The sequence below is a fragment of the Vidua macroura genome, chromosome 19, assembly GCF_024509145.1.
Source record: "Vidua macroura isolate BioBank_ID:100142 chromosome 19, ASM2450914v1, whole genome shotgun sequence".
Taxonomy (NCBI): domain Eukaryota; kingdom Metazoa; phylum Chordata; class Aves; order Passeriformes; family Viduidae; genus Vidua; species Vidua macroura.
The window spans coordinates 5,596,041-5,619,891 of record NC_071589.1 but is presented as its reverse complement, the minus strand read 5'-3'; the positions used below and the strand labels follow the sequence as shown (position 1 = coordinate 5,619,891).

At 50.2% G+C, this 23,851-nt stretch overlaps 2 protein-coding genes across 2 annotated transcripts; one reads left to right on the top strand and one right to left on the bottom strand.

Moving 5' to 3' along the window:
• Positions 1-524: 524 nt before the first annotated feature.
• Positions 525-9,438, bottom strand: USH1G (USH1 protein network component sans). The gene is made up of 2 exons (XM_053994775.1): positions 9,165-9,438; positions 525-1,787 (listed from the first exon to the last, which is right to left on the bottom strand). Exons 1-2 carry the CDS (start codon positions 9,326-9,328, stop codon positions 542-544), a joined length of 1,410 nt encoding a protein of 469 aa, XP_053850750.1. The 5' UTR covers positions 9,329-9,438; the 3' UTR covers positions 525-541.
• Positions 9,439-12,143: 2,705 nt separating this feature from the next.
• Positions 12,144-17,572, top strand: OTOP2 (otopetrin 2). Its single transcript, XM_053994734.1, has 7 exons — positions 12,144-12,202; positions 12,811-13,239; positions 13,723-13,859; positions 14,483-14,541; positions 15,180-15,313; positions 15,761-16,650; positions 17,211-17,572. Exons 2-7 carry the CDS (start codon positions 12,843-12,845, stop codon positions 17,379-17,381), a joined length of 1,788 nt encoding a protein of 595 aa, XP_053850709.1. The 5' UTR covers positions 12,144-12,202; positions 12,811-12,842; the 3' UTR covers positions 17,382-17,572.
• Positions 17,573-23,851: the final 6,279 nt, after the last annotated feature.

The window sequence follows — 23,851 nt, the reverse complement described above, 5'->3', positions numbered from 1 at the left end:
CACCTCTCTGACAGGTACACAGTCCTTTAACCCTACCAACCAAACCCTGGAAACACCATAAAACAGCAACAACTCCAACCCAGATATGCAACCTCCAGAGGCCTGAGTAAGATCTCAAGCATTTGGGGAAGGATTCCCAAAGCCACCTGGCACTGCTGTCAGCCTGCTCCCACCGGGAATTGTGGTTGATTTCCTAATGTCTTCAAAAGGTGAAGAGTCAAGACAAGCCTGGTTGAAAATCTCAGCTACATGGACTGAGAAGCATCAGATCACAAAGCAGTCTGCATTCAAATGGGTTACAAAACAAAACAAGGGCTTAATGTCCTGCCCAGTTACATTAAGGTTGTTGAGTAATGAACCAATGCTACTGCCGCCTCTCTAAACTCTCATCCTTTCCACACGAGCAGGAATTTGCCCATACACAGAAGTGCTGAGGTTATCTGGACTTTTACTCTTCCAAAGCAGGTTGAAAACAAGACCTTACATTATCCATATCTCCACCTGCTGAAGGGTTTAGCCCCTTAGACACCCCATCTCCCACTTACAGTTCAGTGTCTACAATAACATCTGGCTTCTCCAGCGTTTGTCGTCTCCTCTGGATGGCATCCACAATCTTTTTCCTGGGGCCCAAAGGGATATTGATGCTCTTCAGGTCATTGTCTGAACACAGCATGAGAGCCTCCAAGTCAATCTTTTCCTTCTTCAGGATGGAGATGAATTCAAACATGTGCAGGGAAGCCAGAAAAGTTTCCAAGGGGCTTGTGTCGGGTTCATCGTCATCATCTAAGCCCAGCTCCACCTCATCCCAGGGCAGCTCCTCTGCGTTCCTCTCCTGCAGGCTGTTGGCACTGCCAATGCTGTCATTGAGACTTGGCGAGCGCTGCAGGCGGCTCCGCAGTCTGATGCCCATCCCATCGGCGCTGTCCTCCCCCAGTGTGCCCCCGTCCTCCCGGCCGATCCCAAAGAGCCCACTGCTCACATAGTTGCGCCGGAACACCATGGTGCCCAGCCCGGGGCGGTTGAACAAGGAGTCGTGTCCAGAGTCAGTGCTGACCTCTGAGTGGGCCGAGTCCATGTGCAAACCTGGGTCACTTATGGCACGGGAGACAGTGTCTTCATCTGTGAGGAACATGTCTCGAATATTGCGGCGAGTCCACTCCTTTGGGCTGGCGTATGTGCCCTGCTTCACAAACATGACATCATTGCCCAGCTGCAGACCAGACAGAGACTGCACGCTTTTCCTGCCATCCTCGTAGATCTTGAATGTCCCGTCCACCTGCTTCTTCTTCTCTAATTTCTTTTGTATTTTCGTCTTTCCCTTGGCTGTGCCATGGATGGTGGCTTGTGAGTATGGCAAGGAAGTCACCATAGACATGTGCTGGAACTTCTTGCTTAAGGTGCTGCTTGAATAGCTGGAAAAGCTCATGGTATCTGAATTATCTGACATCTCCTTTCTGTACCGTTTCTCCATCCTTTCGTGGTGCTTCTTCTGCAGCTTCACGCAGTCCTTAATCCTCCGCTCCGCATCCCGAAAGGCCTTGTCCTTCAGTTTGCTCACCAGCTTGGGGTTGAGGTTGCTCTGCTTGGCAGCAATTGAGTCCAGGTACCGCACACACTCCATGTGCCCCTTCATGGCTGCCATGTCCAGTGGGGTGTGGTAGTCATTGTCCAGGCACCAGATGTTGGCCCCAAAGGAGATGAGGAAGGAGAGGCAGTTCAGGTGGCCATTGGCTGCTGCCAGGTGGAGGGGGGTGTTCCCCCAGATGTCACATTTGTCTGGATCACCCCTAGGCAGCAAGAAAATCAACTGTTTAGCATGTAGGGATTGATGACAGACTTCACTAGAGATAGTCCCAGCTGTGCAGGGGCAAATCAGCACCATGAAGTGTTGACTCCTTGAAATATCAACCTATGTACCTATGGTTCTTGCAACTTAATCTTAGAGGGGTCTTCTGGAGGGGAGTACTACTGATATGGAATCACATGCCCCACATGCAAGTCTGTGGCAATGTGACTTGAATTTAGGTCTCAAGAAAAATGTGTTCCCACATCAAACCAACTTCTGGAGAAAGGCAAGCCAGGTTCTGGATAGCCCAGAACTGAGATACAGGTCTAATTCCATCTCAGACATTAAGCTTGTTATAAAATTTCAAATCTCAAATATCCCATTAAATTCTAGTCAGAATCTGTCTTCAGAACTTGGCTTCATTCAGACTCTGTGAGGGGGCATGCCAAAAATGCCTCTCTCTATGCCACATTCTGGGCTGGACACCATGAAACATCCATTCTCAGCAATGGTTCTGAAACCCCACAGCTGCTGTACCTTCCCACCCACTTGATCCTTGGCACATGGGGAAATCTGCAGCACAAAGGAATGTTTGCAGGAGAGAATAAGAGTGATTTTGCTGTCATTTGCCTCGGCATTGGGGTTTTGTGAGGGATTTTGCTGTACCACGCTTGGTCTTGGTAGCATGGCTGGAAGCACATTGGTATTAGCACATCCTGAGAATCCAGTTTCAGAGAAAGTGCAGATCAGGTTTCTGCACTCCTCAGGAGCTGGACACTGCCAGTAGCATCTCCATTTGCACAGTGCCAGCCCCTGCCCCAGCAAGCTGCTGGTGGGACACAACCACTTGTCCACATCTCCTGCCTCCTGTGCCAGGACGAACACAAACCTGGGATTCAAGGGAAGTCTGTCCTCCTGACATTCCTCTGTATTTGTGCTCAGGTGAAACGAGAGAGAGTTCACACCCCTGCTGGCACCAGCCCTCTCTCGAGCTGTGTGCTAATGATATGCAGCCAGCAGCAGTATCTGTCAACAGGGCACTCTCCCTCTGTGCACATGGATATGGCAAAGCCTTTTATTAAGGTTGGGCAGCTCCACCACCCTCAGGAGCAACTCCTCGTGGGCAGCAGGGCTCTGGCAGAGCTCTGGCTCAGCACAGCTCCTGCCTGTTCCCACACCACCCTTTCAGTGAGCTCCAGAGGAATCCAGCACTGTTCCTCCTCCACACAGACCTCAGCTCCAATCCATGGTGACACCAGGAGTGCAGAAAGCAAATCACAGAATACAGAAAGATGAAAGTGACCCATCAAGAATCATCAGGTCCAACTCCTTAAATGCACACTTGAGACCTTCAGCCAGGGTTACTTAACTCCTCGCTGCTTTAGGGTCTGTGATGACAAAAGCTGGGAGCAGCTGAGCCCAGAACCCTCTCCCAAATCCCATGTGCTCTGAGCTATGGCTTGTTTGACTTCAAAGAGTCCAAAAACTTCTCCAGGGAAAGAGCAAGAGATCACAGAAGCAGAGGGACTTCTTTGCCCTGCTGCTTTGCACTTTCATCACTTTGTGCTAATGCACAAACCCCAGATACAGCCTCATCCAGCATATTCATCCCCACACAGGGACCCTGCAGCCTGCTTGGAACACTGTCCAAGGGGCAGCAGAGACAGAGAGGATCTGCCCAGTCAGTGTAATGCCAAGTTTGCAATCCTTAGGCTTTAGAAAAACAATAAAGCCTGTCCAGAGGTTAAGCTGGAGATTATTTACAGCCAGAGCATGAACTTACTAACTTCACTCCCTGAAAGCTGCTATGAGGTGCACTCAGCTTTCTCTGCGGCAGCATGAACAGGAACTCCATCATAAACATATTTTCACTAAATTTACAGAAACATAAGTACAACCTTGATTTCATTGGCAAATTCAGCAAGTTAAACAATAGGTTTGAAATTCTGTAAGGCCAAAAAAAAACCACAAACCCTTCAGGACTTCTGAACTTTGGCATCTCTCATAGAAAGAGAAAAAGGTTTCAAAGATGGGTGATGAGGAGGGGGAAGGCAGGAGATCACAGGGTTGAGGAGCCATGAAGCTAAGAAAAGGAGAGAAGGGATCTGATAGTACTCTGGCAATGCCCAGTTTCCAGGAGCAGTATTTCCCCAGCCCTTGCTTCTACCCTCGTAGTGACATGTCCAGGCTGGGAAATGCATGGGGAGGATAAATATTTGATGAATTGCAAGAGAAGAGTAAATTATTGATGGAGCTGGATTTAAAGAGGCAGTGAACCTGTTCCACATGGAACTTCTGGTGCTGGTGAAGAGACTCCAGTGCATGAAGGGCTGTTGGTTTGTTTTGTGTGCTCTGAAAGGGCACTTGTGTGCCTGGCATGTGTGGGCAGGTGAGCCAGAGCACCCCAAGGGTCCCAGTGTGTATGTAGACTCATGATGTGGACAGTGACTGAGCAGTGGACTCCCTGGAAAGTCTTGCTCCCAAAACAAGATGGATGTGTGGATGCTCAATCCATCAAGTACCTTTTGGAGCCTATTCTCAGGTCTGTCTGGTTCAGGGGGCAGAGGGCAAAGCCAGGGACAACTTGGGGGTTTCATATGTGAAGATCTACTTTCCTCAGAGAGTGAGGTGAAAGAACATCAAAACCAGCTTTCCCTGGTCATTTCCACTGTCTAGAAAGAAGAGTATTAGGGCAAAATTAGATATCTCAGGCCCTCTGCCCTATAAAAGGCACTAAAAATGCATCAGAAGGAAAGAAGAATGGTGACTTGCAAAGTAGAGACGTTTGATTCAACTCAGATAATAAACATGAGGCCCTCCCTCTGGCAGGTGTCTGTCTGAGCAAAACTTCACCTCCAGGGTGCTGCACATGAGGAGATGCTGACTGCAGGGTCCACTAAGCGGGAACATATTTTAATAACAGGTGTAAAGTGCAGCACTTCTTGGCTTCAAAGCGTTTTTGAGCACTTAGTCAACTCCTGTAATAATAATTATTAAAACACTGTTAATTGGTCCCCTTAGGTGGACATGTGCATCTCTTGAGTCACTCTGTTTGCACCATGACATGCATGCTCACTCCCTTCCTGCTGGTTTTTCCCCTCTGCTTCTCCCATAGGATCCCAATTAGCCAGGGAATCCAGTGGCACTTACATATGTTCTTCCCTGGCTGCATGTGTGAAGTTCCTCCGATAGCAAAGGGTTGGCTCACCCTTGGCTCATGGGTGTGTGTGAGGAATTGGGCCCTCAGACCAGGAGCCAACTGGGTGCAGAGCGTCTCTGCTCCCACAAGATGGTTTTGGATAGAGGAAGAGTGAAAAAAATAATTTATGGCTTGAGGAACAATCCTCACTACCTTTGGCATAGTCAGTCAGAGCAATGACCCAAGCAAAGCCTAGAAAAGAGCAGAAGAGATGAGGTTTTGGTCTCAGAGCAGAGCTTTGGGTCCTGTACACCAGGTTTTCCCCAGGTGGTGGTAGCCTGAGGATTCAATTGTCCTCCAGGTTCAAATCCTCAAAAATCCAGCAGAGATGCTGTAGATGAGGGTCACACCAGGGCTCTCTGCCTCTTGTCCCAGCAGAAAGCCAGGCTGGCAGTTCCTGTCCAGCTGACTGTTCATGCTGGGTCAGTGCCCGGGGCCACATCTCCTGGTTCAGCACCTCAACGTGCCCAGGGCTCACCCTCACTCCCAGCAGCCAGCTCAGGTGCCGGAAGCCACGAAGCTGCAACAGTGCTCCACCCTGCTCCTTCTCCTTCCCGGCTGGTCATCACCCAGGGAAGGTCCCCACCAACATGGCCAGGCTGCCCTGGCTCCCACGTGTCCTCCAGCCCTGTGGCGTGCAGAGGGTGCACATCACCTTCATGTGCCTTTGCTGCAACCTCCACTGCAACCCTGCCCCAGCTGGGGTGATGTGATGCCCTCGAGCAGCCTGGCTGATGTCAGGAGCCACCGTCAGCTCCAAACCATGGCTGAGCCACTTGTCCCCTCTGCCCCTGACATCCAAAGTATCTGTGCCCCCTGTTTTTGTAAGAAGAGAAAATGAGGACCAGCTCTCCTGGGTGACAAAGCTGAGCAAGGACCTGCAGACACATCCTCACTTCTCCTGCTGTCCACTCCAAGGAAGTCTGGGCTGATCCCAGCCAAGGCCCCCAGACCTGCCTATAACTGGAGCTGGACCGGTGCCCGCCACTGCCACAGCAGTGTCTAATGAACCACACTGAAGAATTACTGTGTCTGAAAAGCTGCAATGCTAAATGCCAGCTTGCCTGCCTCTTCCCAGCCATCATATTAATTGAGTTTGTTTTCCTCACTGGAGCCCAGCCAGGGGGAAGAAAAAGGCTTTTTGTGTGGCAAACAAGAAGGATGAGCCACTGCTTGATCCCTCCATCCCAAACCCTCTCTCCATCTGTTGCAAAGGGTGCACAGAGGCACAGACACATCAGCAGCTGGTAAGGGCAGCACAATAAGCCTATTTTGTTACCCCTTCCATGTGGGTTGGGGCAACAAGCTTCCCTCAAGGATCTACCAAAGGATTTCTTTCCCCCTCCTGATTTCAGCCTGACACCACAATCTGCTGAACACATGTGGATGAGGCTCCTTCACTAATGACAGAGCCTAGATGTGTCCATCGGCCTGGCACGACCATTAGAGCCATGATTTTGGCCCCCAGAAGCCCTCTCACACAGCCCTGCTTTCTCAGGGTTCCTCTGGCCACCCTCACTAGGGCATTTCATAGCACTCAATGTCCCATCTTGTTTGGACACCGGTGCCACTGCCCAGCACTGGCAAGGGATTTTGGTGTTTCTTGCTGTCCCAGGACTCCCCATCATCCTCTGTGCTTTGACATCCCTATGCAACCCAGATGGATGCTCACCAGCCCCCTCAGACCCTGAAGATTCCCCCCACCCCATCCCTGCACGGAGCCAGCCTAGCCCCAAAGCCTCCACTCCCCCAGAAACTGCTCCATGCCATAGCCCCACACTCCCATCTTGTAGTGCAGGGCTCTCTGAACCAAAGGAATATTTTGGCAGCAGAGGCCAGAGAGCAATTCTCAGACATTTTGAGATACTCAGGGGCCTCCCCTCTTGCCTCACAGTGGTTATAGTGCAGGTGTAATAGTAACATATATAACACAGCAGTAAGTTTCATCTCTGAACAAAGCTTAAATACTGTGGCACATCATCCTGGGCACTGGCAGAAAATTACAGAGTCTGCCCTCAGGCTCTCCTGGCTCTTGCACAATTCCACCTCTCTGGCACCCTTCTCCCCAGGCTGGGGCTTTCCTGCCTTAGGCAGACCCAAAGCCAGCTCCAAGGAGCAGAGGTGTGCCTGCCTCCCTGCCAAGCACTTTGCTGGTCTCTCTGTGGGCCTGGGCAAGGATCTGACACATGGAGATGAATGCACAAATGCAAACACATCCTGCAGTCCCACAGCCACACACCTTGCTCCACCATCCATCATGTAAAGGGCACTGGGCTTTTGCCAGGCTATTTTCCTTGTCAGGAACAAATGTATATTAGGTTGTTAATTAAACAGCAGCCATGCTGCACTCAAACACAATTTGAGCCCACAAGGACCTTTTAATCCAATGCGAGTTTATGAAAGCAGCCCTTGGGCTTTGTGGAGAGGCAGAAACTGCTGGTTTGGATGGGGTTTGGCAGGGCAGGCAGTGGTGCTGCAGGGTGCCCTGTGATGGAGATGAGCAATATGAGGAGATACAGTGATATAAAGAGATTATAAAGTCCAAAAGTCTTTGCCTTTCTAGAGGGGCATTCATCCACCACTTGGGCCTTCCAGGTTGACTTTTTGGCAATCAGAGTATTTGGAACCATTTTTAACCTCAGGCTGTCATCCCCTGAACATTCCTTCCATGTCTCTCTGGCCCTGGCTAGCAATTCCTGTCCTGCCAGGAACTCTGGACAGGTTTTTGCTGGGCACAGTCTTTCCTGGAATACACAGGGAGTCACAGAGCCCCACCCAGGGAAGCATCACAGGGCTCTCAGCCCAGGACCATGTCAGGATGCTCCACTCGGAGCACTGTCTTGCTCTCTCCCTTCCAGACTCAGAAACAATCTTTTCCTGAACACACTCCTTCTGCATCAGGACTTCTCAAAGCCACTCTGTACACAGCCTTCAGTTCAGGATCTGAAAGGAAATGATTTACAATGAAAGGACAACAATGGGTGGAGGAGCTCTGCCTGTGAGCACAGCTGAGATACTGCCTAAATGTTTTGCACAAGCAAACCAGAGTATCAGGAGATGGCAAAAGCCCAGGAACAGGTGCAGTGAAGATGTGGCTGGTCAGGTATAAGAGCTGCTAACACAGCCCAGGGTGCACAAAAAAATCCCTGCATGGGAGCCCACCAAGCCCAATGTGGAGAAGTAAAGCCCCTCCAAGGAGGTGTGATGTCCATCCAGGCTGCTGACCTCAGTACCATCCCGCAGTATTAGAAATACATAAATCAAAATCAGCACCACCAATCTCTCAACACGCGGCAGAAGCCACTCCAGCTTGGATGGCTTTAAAAGAGGTGCTCAGAAGAGCTACTGGAGCAGAAGGAAGCACTGGGATGTGTCTTTGGGAGGTTAGTAAGAACTGGAGAGCCACAGACAGCCTCAGAGGGAGCTAGGAATGCCAGGTCATGCTTTAGCACAGACCTTGTGTGGTTCCCCCAACACCAAGGTGTAAATCCCTCCAGTCTGACAAGTCCCCTTAATCCCACTCCCACCTCTCCACCACATCCACATTTAGGAAGCCAGAAACTCTTTAAGATTTGGCAGCCCAGGGTGAGGTACAGAGAGACAGACCAGTATGGAGCAGGCCCTGTGGGGGAGACTGCTCTTAGAAAACCTGAATTTCCCAGGCTCTAAGTGTACAACAAGCTGCCCAGGGGTCACATACTGAGACCTTGCTTTGGTTAAGCAGACAAGTGCCACCCACTGCCAGCTGGCACTGCACACATCCTTCTGTAAGCACTCTTGGGACAGAGGGAGCAGTTATTTTCTCTGCCCCCTCACTTAAAAGGGCTTTTTTCATGTCAGCAACATAACGTGCTTATCTTTACAGGACCTGTAAAAGATCACCAAGCACTTGGAAAGGGGAACTTGTCCCTACCCAGGGCGCTGCAAGCAGGCTGGGGGCAGGAGCAGTTATAGAGTCAGAGGAGCTGGGAAAGCACAGAGCAGTTACCAGGAGTGTTGGATTAGATTCAAAGCACCACAAGCAAAGAAAACTAACAGCAGGGAGGACAGGAGTAGGGGTCTTAGAGAGAGAAGCCATAATCTTGTGGGGCACGCTGACCTGCAAGCAGAGAAGGGGGAAGAAGGGGGGCCCAGCTACTCTGTTCCAGAGACCAGCACCGTGCCCTGGCCAACACTCACCCTCTGCTGACAATGAGGCGCAGGGCGTCCAGGTTGCCGTGGTAGGCGGCCCATAGGGTCGGGGTCATGCCATCCTCATCTGGCGCGTTCAGGTCCTTCTTGGTGGCTTCCTTCAGCAGGTCCAGGTAGCCGTCCCGGGCGGCTCGGTGGTACTGGTCATTCATGGTGCGAAGGGGTCCCCGGGCCAGCACATGGGTGCCCAGGGGGTCCAGAGCATGGGCACGGACGTGGGGCAGGGGCAGCTGCCAGGAGGGCCCCACTCGCCTCGCACAGCTCCGCGTACCGGGACACCTGAGAAGTCCTGGCCGCGGAGGCAGGAGTCGTTCCAAGCCCAGCCAGCCAGGCTCCACAGCGCTTCCCCTGGGTCCTAAGCATCCTCCGGCCCCGGCGGCTCCTTGTAACACGCACCAACTCCACGGCACATTAAAAGCTCCAGTTAAGCAGCATCGCTCTGTTGGGCTCAGCACGGGATCACACAGCAATTCACCAGGTTTACGTGTCCCCAAAGCAGAGCAGGCTGTCAGACAGACTGCTGGGTTGTATCCCGCTCAATATGCCTCTGTTCCATAACTACCCCATCTCAAGCAAGGGGCAGCAGTAGCCAGAGGAGGAAGAGTGGGTCAGAAGAGCACAAACCCCCACGGCCTCCACTCACAGCTCTGTCAGAGCAGGGACCTGGATGGATAATCCTGCTCTGTGTGGAGTTGGCTGAGAGCAGTTTGGTGACTGATTTAAAAGTAATACCAGGAGTGTTCACAGCTCAGCTTTTCCTCACTAAAAAATCCCCCAAACATACATTTATTTATTTTTTTATTTATTTATATCTCTCCCTAGTGTCACTAGGAAGACAACAGCAGACCCAGTCACCATACCTATCCCCCATCTACCCTGCCTATACCCACACAATTCTGCTTTCCAAGGAATTGCACAACAAACTGTGCAACGGGAATATGATAAACCAAGAAAACTCATAAGAGCTGGAAACATTCCCTTTCTCACCTTTTTTCCCTCTCTGGAGACTAAAAAAATAACCCCAAACACTGTGTGTAACTCGGTACTTCACTGCGATGTGCAGTGGGTGCAGTGTCTGGCCTCTGGTGTCTTTTATGCTGACACAGAATTCCCGGCTGCGTGAGAGCCTGGGGGAGTTGGACAGCCCCAGGCAATGTCTCCAGCACAGCGTTCCCGGTTCCCGGGCACCCTCTGCCGTCGGAAAGATGGAGCCAAGCCTGGATGTTGACAGAAGTACGAAGCTGTCCCAATGCGTTACACCCAAGGGTGAATCGGTGGATTGTATCCCCTGGGACATGCTGACATGGAGGAGGAATTTCCTGCTGCTTTCTTGTTCATTTTACCTGTAATGTCCTGACTCTGGGAATGGAGATCTCCAGGGCGGGACTCTGTGTGTGTCACCATGGCCCTGGGACAGGCACAGGGTTTAGAGAGGGTGAAGACAGAGCCATTAGATGGGTGAGAAATGGGATGAGAGCGGAAAACTGGGGAAAGACTGTAAGACAGCCTCAGGGGGGCTTGGAGGCAATGAGCAGAGAGGAACTAAATGAGAAAGGCAGCTTATTTTTGTGAAGAAAAAAAACACCCTAAGACAGGAGGGTGGCCCTAAAGCAGTGCCAGGTGCACCCACGCAAGCTGCAGTGATTAATCCCTGGGTGGCTGACACGGCCTCAGCGTCCCGGCTGCCTGGGGACACCGGGAAGCACATCAGAGCCAGAGTCTGCTCCCTGCGTGGTTTGTTAAACCAGCACGTTTAGCCCGAGGGGCCTCTGAACCTCTGGCCTCTGCAAAACATCATTATCAGCTCGGATTTACTTCTGGGAGGCCTGGACTTCCCCTGAGAAAGGCTGCAGACTGAGAAGAGACCGACCACTCCCCACAGAAGGAATCCCTATGGCTCAGCAGAGGCCAGGCAGGGCAGACTTGGTGCAGCTGGTGGCAGCCGGCTGGTGGCAGCACGGGAGGGACACACGGGGCTCTCCCTGGGCTGTGCAGTGCATCCTGAGCTCTCCTTCCCCATCGCACACAATTCAGTTTGCTGTCCCTTCTGTGCGGCAAGAAGGACACAAGCGGGCAGGAATGGGACTGAGAAAACACACAGCAAATGGCCTGTGCTTGCCATGAAGGGGGAAAGCAGCAGAGACATCTCCAAAAGAGGCGCTTCAAGGACTAAAACTTGTCCCCATCCACCCAGAACTACCGTGGAACTCCTATAGCTCCCCCACAAAACATAGTTGGGTGAAAGGGACCTTGAGCAGAAATTGACCCCTTACCAGATAAATGTTTAAATCATACCTGCCCTGTGGTTTCTGACGTGGAAGGAGAGGAGTTAAGGTCCTGAGAAAGGTGATCCCACCCTGAAAAATCAAAGGCAGTGCGTCAGCAAAGGAGAACACAAATTCTGGTCCCTAATTCCTGCCCTTCTCTAGTGCTAAACCTTCCTCGTTGATGACACCTTGGGTGGGAAAGGATTGAGTTACCCGTGGCACTGAACAGGTACAAATGCAAATTTCTTCCTTTTCCTCAAGAACCTTCGAGTCATGGAGAGGACTGATTTGAATAGCACAGGGTGGAGCACAGTGCTCATTGTGCTCTGGTAAGCGGAAAGCCAAGCACAAAATCATCGCCAAAAATAAATTCATCCTCTAAACCATCTCCTTTCAAGGAAGAGACCTCATGTATGTAGGGAGATGGATTTGGTGGGGTGGCCTTGCTCTGTGCTGACCATGACCCTGTGACCGAGCATTCCATGCCATGCTTAGCAGTGTTGTCAACTCATGCTCTTGCTAGGTAAATAGCCCTTATCTCCTCATCTCTTTCCAGCTTCCCCAAAATCAGCTATTGCATAAAATGGATCACATGAGTTTCTCTGAGAAACCCACAAAGCCCTGCTGTCAGCTTCAGATATGGTATAAATTACAGAGACGTCCCAACAGCTATAAATTCTTCAACTGACCAAGCTGCAGCAACAGGGAAACTTCTCAGCCTGGCAGAAGCAGAGATTTGGATCCCAGGCAGCAAAACAGGTTGGTGGAATGGCTTTGTTTGGATGGTTAATTCACTTTGTTTCAGGCTTTTTACTGAGAATGAATGAAATGCCAAACTTGGCACAGACAAGGGGCTTTACAGGGCGTGACAACTCAGGTAGTTTACACCCTTCCTGAAGGAACTGCTACAAATTACGTGATAGTCCAAAGATTCCCAGGGGTTTCTTACCTTTTGGTGGCTTGTTCTTCAGCAAGGAAGTATAACAATTTCTCAGAATATTTAGTATTTGACATTTAGAATTTAAACCACACCGGCTGTTTGCCCCAGGATATTTGATCCTGTGAGTGCTTTTGAGTGCTTTTCCAAATCTTGCATCAATAAACACGTAAATGTTGTGTGACCAATTAAACACACTTCATTAAACTGACCTGGGTTCTTCCTGAGCAAGAGCATCTTAAGTAAAGAAAGCGTCAGGGAACCAGGAAAGGAAAGTTTGAAAATAAGCTCACCTTTCTTCTTTCACTCCCTGTCTCAGCCTTCCCTGTTCCTGTGATACATCCTGTGCACCTCATCACATGTCCTGCTTTGGCCCAGTCCTGAGCTGTTCCAAATGCACCTCTCACTCATGGACCTCTCTTCCTAACAGCACTGAGCCTCAGGCAGAGCCTTGGTCGAACCATGACCGAGGAGCCCGGACAGAAGGACAGTGAGCTCGGACACCCCCACTGCAGCATGGGCTGCGGACACAAGGATGACAAAGCCAGCCTGGCTTCGAGCCAGATAGCATCTTTCAGCCACCAGCCCCCCTCCACTCCTGCCTCCAAGGAAGTGTGGAAAAAGGGTGGCCGCATGTTCTCCATCCTGCTGGCCGTGCACTTGGCCCTGCTGGCCTGCACGCTGGTGAGCAGCGGGGCTTTCGAGAAGATTGCTGTGCACGACTACGATGTCTTCTTCCTGCTGACAGTCATGATGCTGATTGTCATCATCTGGATCATCTTCTACCTTGCCAGCACCTCCCGGTGCCCAGGTGCCATCCTCAGCAAGGACTCCCATGCTGGGCCCATCTGGCTGAGAGGTAGGTGCTGGGGCTGGAGGGGAGATACAGGATGGACAGTTCATGGGAGCATCAGTTATTACAAGGGAAGCAGCAAAGTTCTGGGCACAGCTTCTTCCTGCTGATAGACTGGGGCATGACACCATGCCCTGCTTCAGGTCAGCTCCTGGTCCCTGCACTGGATTCACTGCCAGGTCTCCCTGAATCCACAAAGGCTCTTGGTAACCACCAGGGTCTTAACACCAGGGTCTCTCAGGCTGCTTTTGCAAAAGCTGTCAGCCCCAGCATACCAGGCTGATTGAAAATCACTTCCAGCCAAAATTACTGTATGATTTTGTTGCTGCCAAGATATTTTGGGCGCTGAGAGAGGAAAAACAGCAGTAGTAGCAAAGCCTCTAAAAAAAAGCATCTCCTAAAGCATCTCCTCTTCTTCCTCTCATCCATCTGCATTAGCCCATGTGTGCACACATCTGTCTAACCACAGATATTTTTGTTCCCCAACAGGAGGCCTGATCCTATTTGCCATTTTCAGCCTTGTCATGGATGTGTTCAAAATAGGATATTACTCGAGCTTCTACAGCTGCTTGTCTGCAATCAAAATCATCTACCCCATTGTGCAGGCAATATTTGTGGTTGTCCAGGTGAGATGGTTGTGCTCTGTCTTGGGGAGCAGTAGAGAGACACAGGCATCAGTGGAAGGAGCTCTGATCTCTTGGATTTAATTTAATTTGCCCCCCCAGCAAATGCAAGGGGTTAACTCAGCCCCCACCCAGCCCACATCGTCTCGCTCCAACCACAACAGCTTCCATCTATGGCAACTCAACTCACTCTAAGTCAGTGATTTAAACTTGTTACCATCCTGTGACATTTTTGTCACAAACTCTGAACAGCCCCCAGCCAGCCAGCCCTCCTTTCCCATGAAGAACAGAGGAGCAGAAGGACAGTCAAGGCAGGGGCTACCTTGCAGTTTAAGGACCCACACAGAAGACCTCCTGCTCTGGGACAATGCCAAGGAGGGAAGAGATCAGAGAGGGACAATTTAGACCAAACAAGGAGTGGCCATGGGCAGAGCAATGGCAGTGGGAGCAAAGAAAGAACATCCAGCAGAGGGCCAGTGTTATGAACTAGGCTGAGCCCAGATGGACCCAAGCAAAAGAGGCTCCAGCTTCCTTCTGTGATGCAGGGAGATCCCTCCTTCAAAAGGATGTCCTTTGTTTTTTTTTTGTTTTGGTGGAAATAACAACTAATTTTTTTCCCCCTACAGACATATTTCCTGTGGGTCTCTGCCAAAGACTGCATCCACGTGCACCTGAACGTTACCAGGTGAGCGCTGATGCTCCTTGCAGACCTGGGCCCCCAAAAGCATTCTGTACTCTCTCACACAGCTAAGATGTAACCAGGGGATAATCCCTTAATGCTGTCCAAAACGAAACCTGCTCAATCTCCAGCTAAACTTAGATCCCAGCTCAAGCAGCTGTGGTTAAATGACCTGTGGATCTATCAGGGTTGGGATTCAATTAAAGAATACAAGCATTACTCAAAGCAGATAGTATTAAATAAATAATTATCATTAAATAATGATTCATAGTTGACTTTTTCTTCCCTGGGGAAGATAACTATGAAGTGGGCAAGCCTCAGGCTAAAATAAGATTTTGTCCACTTTTGCAAGACTGGATCCGGAGACCAATTCAGATCTTTTCATTTATTCACTATTGAGAAGCTCTTTTAAAAGCAACAATGGGAATCAAGCCTTGCTAATTCTCATGAGCATGGACAGAAAATAGGAAGAAAGTGAGGGCAGCAAAGAAAGGATCAAGATATCAAGATTTCTAGCCTGGGCCATTGGAGTCCTCGCACCACTTCAGGCAGCTGCCAGAGTCTCTGAGCACACCTAAACCATGGATGGGAGAAACATGGCCTAGAGCCACTGCTTTAATGTCACAAACCTTCTCCTCCTGCAGATGTGGCTTGATGCTAACGCTGACTACAAACCTGGCTGTGTGGATGTCAGCAGTGACAGATGAGTCTGTCCACAAGGCACATTCAAAGCTGAAGAAAAACATGACAGAGGAAATCTTCAGGTGGCTCCTGAAAGGTAATCTGCCTCTTTGCGAAGCCATCTGGTCCAGGGAGAGATCCCATCAGGTAGAAATTGTTCCCTAGCAAGTCAGATTTCATGCCTTTTCAGAAGCCTGTTTAGAGCTGGAGGTACCTTTGTCAGGGCTGGTTTGTTAAAAGCCAAGTATGGATGTTCATTTCCTACCCTCTGTCAGAAAGGAGTCAGAGAGGTGGAAGACTCTGTACAAATGGGATGGGATTGAAGAAGGGAAGGGAAAAGAAAGATTTAACCTGACAGCTAATGTTTTAGGAAAGAACCTGGGCATAAGAAAGCTGAGGGTGAAGTGTCCTTGTTTTCAAAGTGGTCACATATTCTTTTGTTCTTTGTTTTGATTTTCACTGACCCCAAATATCCAGTTCTTAAGGGAGAAGTGTTGCCCTTGTTTTAATACCATGGCATCTGTCTGGTTTTGTCTTGTTTCAGTGGGAATGAGAAGCAGCTCAGTTGAAGAATGCAATTGCAACAGCCAAATCTGCCAGATCTTCAAAAATGGCTACTTTTGGCTGTACCCCTTTAACATTGAGTACAGTCTTTTTGCCTCTGCCATGGTCTATGTCATGTGGAAGAACGTTGGACGCTTCATAGACCACCACTCCCACCACATTCAGCGCCTGAAGTTCAGGCTCTTCCGAAGGACCTTCTTTGTTGGCATCATGTTGGGCCTCATCATCCTCGTGAGTGGTTTGGGAGTCCTCATCCTGTACGAGGTGCAGGTAAATTCCAGCACTGAATCCAGCAAGAAGAGCCAAGCACTCACCATGTACTACATCTTCAACATTGTTTGTTTGAGCCTGATGTCTCTTGTCTGCATTGGTGGCTCTGTCATCTACCGGTTTGACAAGAGGGACATGGACCGGCACAAGAACCCCACCAGGACCCTGGACGTGGCCCTGTTGATGGGGGCAGCCTTGGGGCAATATGCCATTTCCTACTACTCCATTGTGGCCATCGTGGCCAGCACGCCAAGGGACACTATCAGTGCACTCAACCTCACCTACGCTCTCCTAATGATCGCCCAGCATACCTTCCAGAACGTCTTCATCATCGAGGGCCTCCACCGGCAGCCCCCCAAGGAGGACTACAAGCACGAGTCTCACCAGAAGGACCTCTACGGGCTCACCTTTGTAAACATCAATGCAGTGTCCCTGCGGGTGCCTGACACTGGCAGCGCCTTGGCCGCTGGCGCGGCATCTGGCACGGAGGCCATGCACACTTCTGACCTGGTGAGGTCCCTCACTGCCCCCAAGAAGATGAACTGGAGGAGGAAGTTCTTGAGGGAGATCTCCATGTTCCTGCTGCTGAGCAATATCATAGTGAGTACATGCAGGGAGAAGAGTTTGTGGGGGAAGGAGAGGGCTACAAGCACAAGGGAGAAGGGTCTGTAAAGGAAAGGGTGTGGCCTATGGAAAAACAGTCCTTTCTGTGCCTCTGCTGTACAGAAAGTACATTAGTTATATTTATAAATGCAGAATTCTGATTCCCTTGTCCCCTAAAAAAAAAACCCAGCAACTACCCTGAAGTTAAGACATTTCAGGCTACATCAACAGGTCTGTCACTTATCACCAGAATATCAGACACAAGAGATGGATGCAAGAGAATAATCCATTTCAGTGTTTTTATTGTGTATTAATGATGTGTGGGATAAATTACATTAATAAATTATGTTAAACCATTCCCTTCACCCCCCCAAAGAAGGGATGTAAAGTGACAAATATCTGGGGTGAAGTCTGGGTTTTCTTGAGACATGGCAGCACATCTCTTCTCAAAACCATGGCCTAGAAGGTTGCTCCTTTCCTGGGAAGCTGTGACTGCAGGTCCCTGATGTACCACACACCTTTCTCACTGCAGAGCTGTTCTCCCATTTCCTCCACAGCTCTGGATCATGCCAGCGTTTGGTGCCCGGCCCCAGTTTGACAATGACACAGAACTGAACTTCTATGGCGATTCCATGTGGCCGGCCATCGTGGACATTTGCCTGCCCTTTGGGATCTTCTACCGAATGCACGCTGTGGCCAGTTTGCTGGAGGTCTACATCATGTCCTAAAGAGGTCCCTTGCAAGGGAGATGAGATCCTCCTCAAGTAATCCACCTTTTTCCTACCCCAGGGCTGGGAAGCTGCCCAGATGTCCCCAGGGGTCTCCAACACTGCCTGAATCACATCCTCTTGCAGTATTGGGGCATTTATAAACTGTCAGTGAAGATGATCCAAACATAGTCCAGATTTTATTTTTGCTACTTGTGTGTGGATGTGCCTGTGTGTGTCTGAAGTTCTTAAAGCTTAAAAGAGAACAGATTTTAAAAAAGGAAGTTATCTAGGGTGAGATCATGGTGATTACCCTTGGTTCACGCAGAGACTCACCTTCCTTGTAAAGCCTGTTTGCTCCATGCCACTGATAGACTCTCCAGAGTGTTCTCAGCACCCCTGGGCAGTCAGAGCCCCCCTGCACACAGAGAGCTGAAGAGTGCAAGGGGCCGATAAAGGCCTGGAAGGACAGAAAGGGAAACCACTTCACCTCCTCGTATGGCCAGTCGGAAATCACTCCCCTGCAGAGATGTGAAAAACAAACTGGTGACCACCAAAGGCTTTGGGAAACATTTTAATCTTTCCTCTCTGTATTGCCCACGTGTATGGGCCCTCTCAACACTTCCTTGTGCCAGCCCCTGCCTTCATCTCCAGGAAGCTTCACTGCAGCCTCCTCTTCCCAAGGAGGGAGAGCTGTGCGTGTGGTTGTGGGCTAGCCCTCATATGGGATGGCTCTAGCACACTTTTTTCTCAGCTTTCCTGAATCAGGGCTCAAGAATCATAAAGATGATGTGGGCCATACAGTCTGGGGGATAATAAAGAGCTTTTTCTTTTTTCTTTTTTCAATACATAATGATTTTTAAAAAATATATATGAACATTTTTGTATGCAAAGTTATTTATTGATTTTCACTGCAACTGAACTCCTGAAGGGACCCTATGACACAGAAATCAGTGCAATGCTGTGGTCAATTTGATCTCCAGCACCCTGAAGGGATGCTGGTGCTGCATCCTCAAGCCTGTGTGTGCTTTGAGGCTTAGAGCACAGCCCTGCACCCAGACCCTGTGGCTGTGACTCAGGTTTCTGGGTGCCTGCAGCTCTCCATGAACCACTGAATGATTGAGAGGGCTTTCAGAGCAGGAGTCCTAGGCTGCAGGAGGTAGAAACAGGCCCCCCAGCTGTACCCAGCATCCAAGCAGAACCTCAGAAAGCCTTCTCTGCCAGGACAGGAGGGTGCATGTCAAACTGGCACAGCTGAGCTCTCTTTGCATCCTGAGAAATCAGGGTTTAACCATTCTAATAAAGGTTTTATTGTTCCATCAGGGTTTATCGTTCCAATAAAAAACACTGCAGAGGTGGCAGAAATCATCAAGCCTTTTCCTATGGACATTTGTGCATCTGCCAAAGAAAAAGTAATAAATGGAAATCATGGGACTTGAAATGGAGTGATGCAATTTTCCACTCCACAGACCAGGCTGATGTGTTTCCAGCCACCTTCCCCTCCAAGTCCAGATCACCAAACCAGCAAGGACCAGTGCCTCTGGCTGGTCTGACACCAGTGTTCTTGTCTGCCAGCAGCCTTTCTCTGAACTGGGTAGAACATGGGGGAAACCCCAATTTCCCCTGCCCTCAGAGGGCTGCACTGATCCAGCATTTCCACTTGGGTCAATCCTTTCTCTCACCAGCCTGGGAGTCTTTCTAAGCCTGACTGACCCTGCAAAACCTGGTTCTATTTTTACCGTTGATCTGGTAAAGATAAAATCTTCCTCTAGAAACCTTACATTCCCTAAAACAAAAGCCTCATTATTCTGTGGCTCCTGCAGTTGAAATTAAGTCAGAAAAGAGATGCAAACAGTGCAGACGTCAGTCCTGCTTACAGCTCCACACATTGTTTGAGCCCAAGCTGCTAAGCACACACAGGGGCAGAAAACACTTTTAATCACCCAATCTGTTCCTGGGGGTGCACTAGGTTTCATCCTACATGCTCTTGCTGGTTCCTGCTCCTAGGTTTCCAGGAATGGGTGCACTGGGTCAAGCAGGGCACACTTTGAACTGCTCTTTTCTTCTGGACAGCTGTTGTAGGGGCACTTCTGGGGCCAAATAGATTCAGGATGGATGTCAGGAGAACCCCCCAACAACTGAAGCAGCTCTGATACAGGCAATAAACCCAAATCAACTTCCCCAGGGTGATGGGTCAGCTGCAACCACAACATCCAACCACAGTCCTGTTGGGATAAACCAAAACACTCTGGGGATAGTAGAGGCTCCACAAGGATCCCTGGCTAACCTGAGGTATCACCAGGCTGCAAGCACAGGGATGACAGGGGCTTCCAACCAAGGGCTGAATTCTTCTTCTGCCCTCCAGCCACAAACACATATCTTAGGAAAAGCAGTAGATTGGGAAAGAGCTAGTGAACCCCAGCTATACACGAAAAAATGGGTGTATAAATATTGGGGGGGGTATGTATATATAGCCAGAGGGAAAGTGAGCACAAATGCAAAGAAGAAAAAAAAGAAGCCTAATAATCCAAACCTTAAGAAAACTTGGCGATAAAACCTCTTGTGTGCTCAAGGATACTAGAAGGTATCAACTCATAGTCAGTTACTGTGCAAAGGGGTGTGCTCCAAGGCTGATGGAGAATCATCCAAATGCTCTTGGGCGACTCCTTGGCACATTCAGTCTCCCAGCTGTGTCACCCAAACCCAGGCACAGCCCTGGAGCAGGGACTGCCACATCCTAAGTGCACAAATCCATGCCTTTCCTTGGGATTCCCCTCAGGCAGGTGATGCAGCTGACTGCCATTGGCTGCTCCATCACTGCCCCTTTCCCCTCAGAGCTGAGACACAGCTCCTAACAGCCCAGTTAAAGAGCAGGATGCATCTTCTTGATGGAGGATTTGGTGGAAGGGGAGGACACCACAAACACACAGTACCCAAGTTATGCAAAGGTATCATGCTCGGCCCTTTGTACACACATCCTTGTGTCAGATCCCTGCAGAAAAGCACTGCTGGTAGCTCCATCTTCCATGCCTGGAAGGAGGGAAACTGAGGCACGGGAGCTAGGTGAGCAGAGAGCCTGTCAGAGCAGTGAATGAGGCTGGGCCCCAAGGCCACCAGCAGCATCTTGCTGACTGCTCCTGCCAGAGCATCCTTATGGAGCAGGGATTCCATTCCCATTAAGGGATGGGGAGCCAGGACAGAGATGTGCCTCAGGGTGACTGTTTAAATGGCAGTCACTGCAAATGAAGTAATGGGCTGCCCTGGGGCCCACCAGGTCCTCCCAGGGGCTTCCAGATTCGCCCACTTTGGTGTCCCAGGGGTTTGAGCACCTACTGTGCTGCAGAGGTTTGGTGGAACTCCAAACCCCACAAACAAAAATCACTCCCCAGGCATTGGCAGAGTTAAGAGCTCAGCACTGCTTGAGCTCAGGAGCTCCAGTCTCAAGACCTGAGACACTGTGTGAGAGTCAAAAAGATCTCAATTCAGACCCTGGCCTGAGGGACATGGTGCCAGAGTCAGCAAGGGCGCACAGCAAAAGAGGGAAGAGATGAAGAGCAGGAGATTAGAAATCATTGCTCAGAAAAGAGCACGGAAGGCCATAGCCAGGGTCAGGTCTGAGGCATCATCCCACCCCTACCTGGGTTTTGCATCCCCTCCTCTGCTTCTTAATCATCTGTTATTTGAGGGTGAGATTTATTTTATTAGGGAAAAAAAAAAAACAAACCAAAACACCATTTATCTGGGTGGTTTGCTCTGAGGTGTGTCCGAGACAGGAGGAATCCAAGTTAATTATTATCTGTCAGTGCAGTAGATGGGAAGTGGATGGATTGAAGAGGTCACAAGGCTGGAGATGAGGGATGGGATTGCAGCACAAGGTGCCTGTGAGCAGGATTGGCTCCAGCAGTGTGCTGAGACCCAAGTCAGGAGGTGGTGGCAGAGGAGGCATTTCCCAGTGGTCCTTAGCAGTGAGGAGGAACTCAGTGCTGGCAGGAGGTCAAAGGGACCTGTACCAAGAGCCAGCAGGGAAGATAGAGACACACTCACAAGTGGAGCCAGGCCATACCCCTAGAACCCATTGGAGAGGATGGAGGGACAGAGCTGGGCAGTGCAGCACAGCTCACCCTCACCCACACTGGATGAAGCTGCTCTTTGCAGTCACCCCAGAAGTCTCTCACTCCCAGCCCCAAGGAGACGTCACCACCGTGGTTATCAGTGCCAAAGGAAGGGCGTGGGCCGGCCGGGGAGATGTGAGGAGCCTCGCATTCCTCAGGTGGCCTTTGGGCAAACACAGCGTCTGGGCACGGAGCTCCTTCCCCCCGGGCCCTGTTTACAGACCTGCTGGGCCCGGCCTGGCTGTTATCGCTGCTGAGTGCACAGATAGCACCATTAATAAGCACACTGCTGATAGCAGAGGGGCAAACATCGCTCCTAACGTTTACCAGCTTTCTCCCAACCTGAGAGTAAAGGCAGCTTCTCCGGGGCAGTGATTCTTGTGATTGATCCAGAGAGTTGGACTCACCTTCTCCTTTCCTGCACGCTTGCTTACTTAATGATTTAGTTAAACTTATGTCAATACATTCCAGTAAAACAGCTGCTCTTCTTCAAATTAAGGACCAAATAAAGAGGATTAACCCATCTCCCAGGGCTTTAAAAGACCTCTGGATTCAATTTCAGCTCCAAAGCCAAGATAGTGCAAGTCAGGGTACCTCATCTTTGCAACACAGATGTCCAGTCCCATTGACAAAACTACTGAAGCACAGCAGGCACCAGCATTATATTTCAGACCCGACTTTGAAGGAAAAACCTCCAATTTCAGCCAAACTTTAGGATACATTCAGACTCACGGCCTCATTTCTCACTTCTGTATGGCTACCCCAATTTAGGATCATAGCACTGAAAAAGAGCAGGCTTGTTAATGCCTTGCACAGAAATAGTTGGCTTTGGCCAACAGAGGCCACCAAATGGCTCTTGGGATATCCCAGTTCCCTGCTGATCTCTGGAACAGAGTCTGGAAGAGAGCCAGGCCCCTGAAAGAGCTCAATTGCACTCAGGGGATCTCAAAACATGAAAGCAAGGAGCAAGGACATCCAAGCAAGCTGTGCAGACAGGTTAGAGATGATGATGCTTTGGGGGAAGGCAGAACAAATCCAGCCATGGGTATTCATGAACACCTGCCCAGACTGGAGCACCTGGGCTCCATCACAGCAGTGCAAGGGCTTGGTCAGACATTAAACATGACCTTTTGCAGGCAGACATCAAACAATGGCTGCACCAGCACACACTGGGTGTTCTCACCCAGGAGAAATGGGGCCCTTTCAGTCTTGTTTTCCATCCCTTTCGTCACATCCCCACACACGATAACCTGTGCTCCCCCAACCACTCCTACCCCTAATCAGCTTCTTGGGAATTATTTCATGGCTCTGAACTCCCAGCTCATGTGTTTGCCAGCTGTAAGGTCCTTACAGCTTGGGGAGTTCATCCTGGGACACGCAAATAAGTCCTCTCTTTCCAAGGAGAGGTCCATCCTCTCCTGACGGACCCTCTAACCTCACCAGCTCAGAAATGCTGAATCCCTCCTGCCAGCCACAAAACCTGGGGCATCAGCTCACCACAGAGTCCCAAGCAAGAATCAGTTTGTCCTGCAAAAGAAGGGGGATCAAGAGCAATACAGCTTGGACCTAAAGCATCCTTGACCACACATGGCCAAGACTGTGGGGCTGGGACATGTGGGTCTCACTCTAAGTCAGCATTAGTAGGTTGTAGTTATTACCCTCAAAAGCAGCACCTTTCTGCCAAAAAGGCATCAAACTGGTGTCATTCCTGCACCAGTGCAGGGGTGGATCGCTAGCTTTACCTTTTGGGTAAGACTTGTGCCCTGGATAAAAGCAAAAAGAAATGGTACATGTGAGAAAAAAAATCTTAGGAGCTACCTAAAAACAAGGGAGTGGGGAACTCAAGTGGATTTTGGCCAAGGCAGTGTGGGTAAGCACTCCCTGCACAAGCCTGTGCCAGGAGATTAGCTCTACACCTGCCTGAGCCATGGCACAAATTAGTCACCACCATTTGTGGTTTTACCAGTTGGCACATCCTGCGCCGAGCCTGTTGGTGTGAGGCAACCCAGCAGGTGCATAAAGGAGCTGTTCGCCATTGGCTGCCTGTGGCAGATCTGAGAGCTTCCCACTGAGTAATTAATGTAATGACAATAATAGACACAAAGTAAACAAGGTGGAAAGAAAATAAATCAATGGGCTGGGAGCAGAGGCTGCATTTAGTGAGGAGCAGCCCTGACGGTTCCTGTCTGCACTTTGGGCTGTTGGAGGTCTCCCGTGCATCCTGGTGGCATTCCAGCCACGCATTTGAGATCGGCTGCATCCGAGGCTGTGTCGGCTCCTCAGGCAGCAGGCAGGTAAGGGCTGCATTTGACTGCTCCCCACAGCACAGCTATGGGGTCAAGGGCTTGGGTCCCTCTGTGTGCAGTCCTGTCTGGGCAC

What these genes read in the sequence shown, in the direction of transcription:
- USH1G (XM_053994775.1), bottom strand. Translation starts at nt 9,328, where the DNA reads ATGAATGACCAGTACCACCGAGCCGCCCGGGACGGCTACCTGGACCTG. An exon ending in CGCCTCATTGTCAGCAGAGG is followed by an intron (nt 1,788 to 9,164) that starts GTGAGTGTTGGC and finishes CTTGCTGCCTAG; the next exon opens with GGGTGATCCAGACAAATGTG.
- OTOP2 (XM_053994734.1), top strand. Translation starts at nt 12,843, where the DNA reads ATGACCGAGGAGCCCGGACAGAAGGACAGTGAGCTCGGACACCCCCAC. An exon ending in CAATATTTGTGGTTGTCCAG is followed by an intron (nt 13,860 to 14,482) that starts GTGAGATGGTTG and finishes TTCCCCCTACAG; the next exon opens with ACATATTTCCTGTGGGTCTC. An exon ending in GTGCACCTGAACGTTACCAG is followed by an intron (nt 14,542 to 15,179) that starts GTGAGCGCTGAT and finishes CTCCTCCTGCAG; the next exon opens with ATGTGGCTTGATGCTAACGC.